Genomic DNA, 2,500 nt, shown 5'->3' with positions numbered 1-2,500 from the left:
GGGATAGAGAGCAGACAAAACAAATTCTAATCTTTGTGGATTTTTGGAAAGACAAATATCAAACACGGAATGGGTTCTGTAAGGTCTGTATAAGACCAAGGCACATAACTCAAACCATTGCTGATTCACTATCCATCACTGGGTACAGAAACATAAAACAGAACATCTTCATACTTCGAAGGTTTTTGTGCGTCACTATAGAATACAAAAAAGTTTTTCGGCCATATGGCGACAAGGCATTTGATAGCATTGAGATATCGTATTTGTTTAGGGCCATATTGTGAAAAGGCATTTAACAGCAATGGTATATCATATTTTGTTGATGATACTTTAATGGTGTAACGTGTAGGTCTACATTAGCTGCGTCAGGTGATGAAACCTGTGTGTTTTACGAGGTAGTGGTGACACCTTTGAAAGCACGGGTAACACGTGTTTGTCTGATGGTGTTTGCGTGGACGTTAATGCCTTTAACCCATTGACAGCTGATGAAATGAAATCATCAGTAGCATCAACTGCATTTCCGACTGTTTGTGTTTATTCCAATTATGTAACTGATTTTGATTTAATTAACAAAGGTAAATATTATCCCGAGAGGAGAGAGAGGAGAAAGAGAGAGAGAGAGAGAGAGACGAAATCCTTACCTGTTTTCTCAATGTTAATCTTATCTCCGTGAGGTCACTGCCTCTCTCTGACCACAGCAGTCAAGGGGTTAACTGGTCAGCGCCATGTTGCTCGGAGCAAACGATCCGGCTGCTCAGCTATAAATAGCCAGGAGGGTTCAGCGACAGGCCATGCTGCAGATCGGCTTTGAACCATCACCGTCCTTCCAAGAGTTCCACAGCATCCCGACAGAGTCTGCGCCAGGACGAAGAAGCCCAGAGTACTCAGGTCAGATACACGTGCATTTTTTTCTTCTGTATTCCCCCCCCCCTCCCCGCCCCCTTGTTTTCTGTGCATTTTTTAATTGAAAGCCTTCCCCGTTTATTTGGTGGAAACAGTTTTGACGCAGAAATAAATTAGACACAATGAAGACAGGTGCAGTTTGTATTTTATGGTATGATGGAAACTTATTTTAATTAAAACAGGTCCAGGGACGAGCACGTCGCATTAATAGCTTTGAGCTGGGTTTTCTTTTGGAATGTGCACCACAAAACTGAAACAAGAACAGAAACTTCAAATGATTTCTAACAGATATTGACAGCTTGTCAAAGATTTTTAGAGGCACACACAACCCCTTCCAAATGGTTTCTCCATTTTTTTTGACTCACTTGTGTAAACAAAGTGAGTCTATGTTTTAACCCGGTGTTCGGTTGTCTCTCTCTCTCTCTCTCTCTCTCTCTCTCTCTCTCTCTGTGTGTGTGTGTGTGTGTGTGTGTGTGTGTGTGTGTGTGTGTGTGTGTGTGTGTGTGTCTGTGTGTCTGTGTGTCCGTGGTAAACTTTAACATTGACATTTTCTCTGCAACTACTTTGTCAGTTGACACCAAATTAGGCATGAAAATAGGAAAAATTCAGTTCTTTCCAGTCATCTTGTTTAAAACAATATTGCACCTCTGGGATGGGCACAAAAAAAAAAAAATAAATGAAGCCTAATTATATGCAAACTGCATTTACTGTTATATTTACATTTTTTGTATTCTCTAACCTTGGCACTTTGATCTGATATTCTGACCCAACAACAAGAGCAGTCATTATTATCATTTTCTGTTCAAACAGGAATTTCTTTTGCTCAGCATGGAAGTTTTATTTATTTTGCAAACGTTTTGGTGCAGAAGTAAAAAAAGGGAAATTACTCTGTAATTAATGCTAGGGGACTTAATTTATCACAAGTGAGTCTTGAAGGCCTTGCCTCTCTTGTTGTTGTTCCCCCCCCCCCCCTTGTTTTCTGTGCATTTTTTAATTGAAAGCCTTCCCCGTTTATTTTGTGGAAACAGTTTTGACGTAGAAATAAATTAGACACAATGAAGACAGGTGCAGTTTGTATTTTATGGTATTATGGAAACTTATTTTAATTAAAACAGGTCGAGGGACGAGCACGTCGCACTAATAGCTTTGAGCTGGGTTTTCTTTTGGAATGTGCACCACAAAACTGAAACAAGAACAGAAACTTCAAATGATTTCTAACAGATATTGACAGCTTGTCAAAGATTTTTAGAGGCACACACAACCCCTTCCAAATGGTTTCTCCTTTTTTTTTTTTTTTTTTTTTTTTTTTTGCTGGGGTATGGTGTGTATGGGGATGGGGTGTGTGGGGGAATGGGGGGGGGGGGGGGGGTGATGGGGTTCGATAAGGTCTGATACCTGAAAACTAACAAAACAAAAGCATTCTTTGTGCAGTGTTTGACAGAGACACGTTTTACATGTTTGTTTTTTTTTCTTTAATTTTACAACTTTTTGCATGTAATGATTTTGGACGGAACCGTATTATAATGCATCAAATTTTGTTATTTAGATAAGTTCTCATCACACTCACATCCGCATTCTGATGATGCATATTCAAGAG

At 39.5% G+C, this 2,500-nt stretch overlaps 1 protein-coding gene across 1 annotated transcript in view; it reads left to right on the top strand.

Annotated features, from left to right (window-relative positions):
- Nucleotides 1–69: 69 nt before the first annotated feature.
- LOC143280244 (uncharacterized) overlaps nucleotides 70–2,500 on the top strand; it is a 4,684-nt gene continuing 2,253 nt past the window's right edge. The window contains exons 1-2 of the mRNA XM_076584877.1: nucleotides 70–78; nucleotides 769–888. Coding sequence (XP_076440992.1) covers nucleotides 70–78; nucleotides 769–888 — 129 coding nt within the window. The remainder of the gene's footprint in view (nucleotides 79–768; nucleotides 889–2,500) is intronic.

This window comes from Babylonia areolata, chromosome 3, assembly GCF_041734735.1.
Source record: "Babylonia areolata isolate BAREFJ2019XMU chromosome 3, ASM4173473v1, whole genome shotgun sequence".
NCBI lineage: Eukaryota > Metazoa > Mollusca > Gastropoda > Neogastropoda > Buccinidae > Babylonia > Babylonia areolata.
This window is presented reverse-complemented; position numbering and strand designations above follow the sequence as displayed.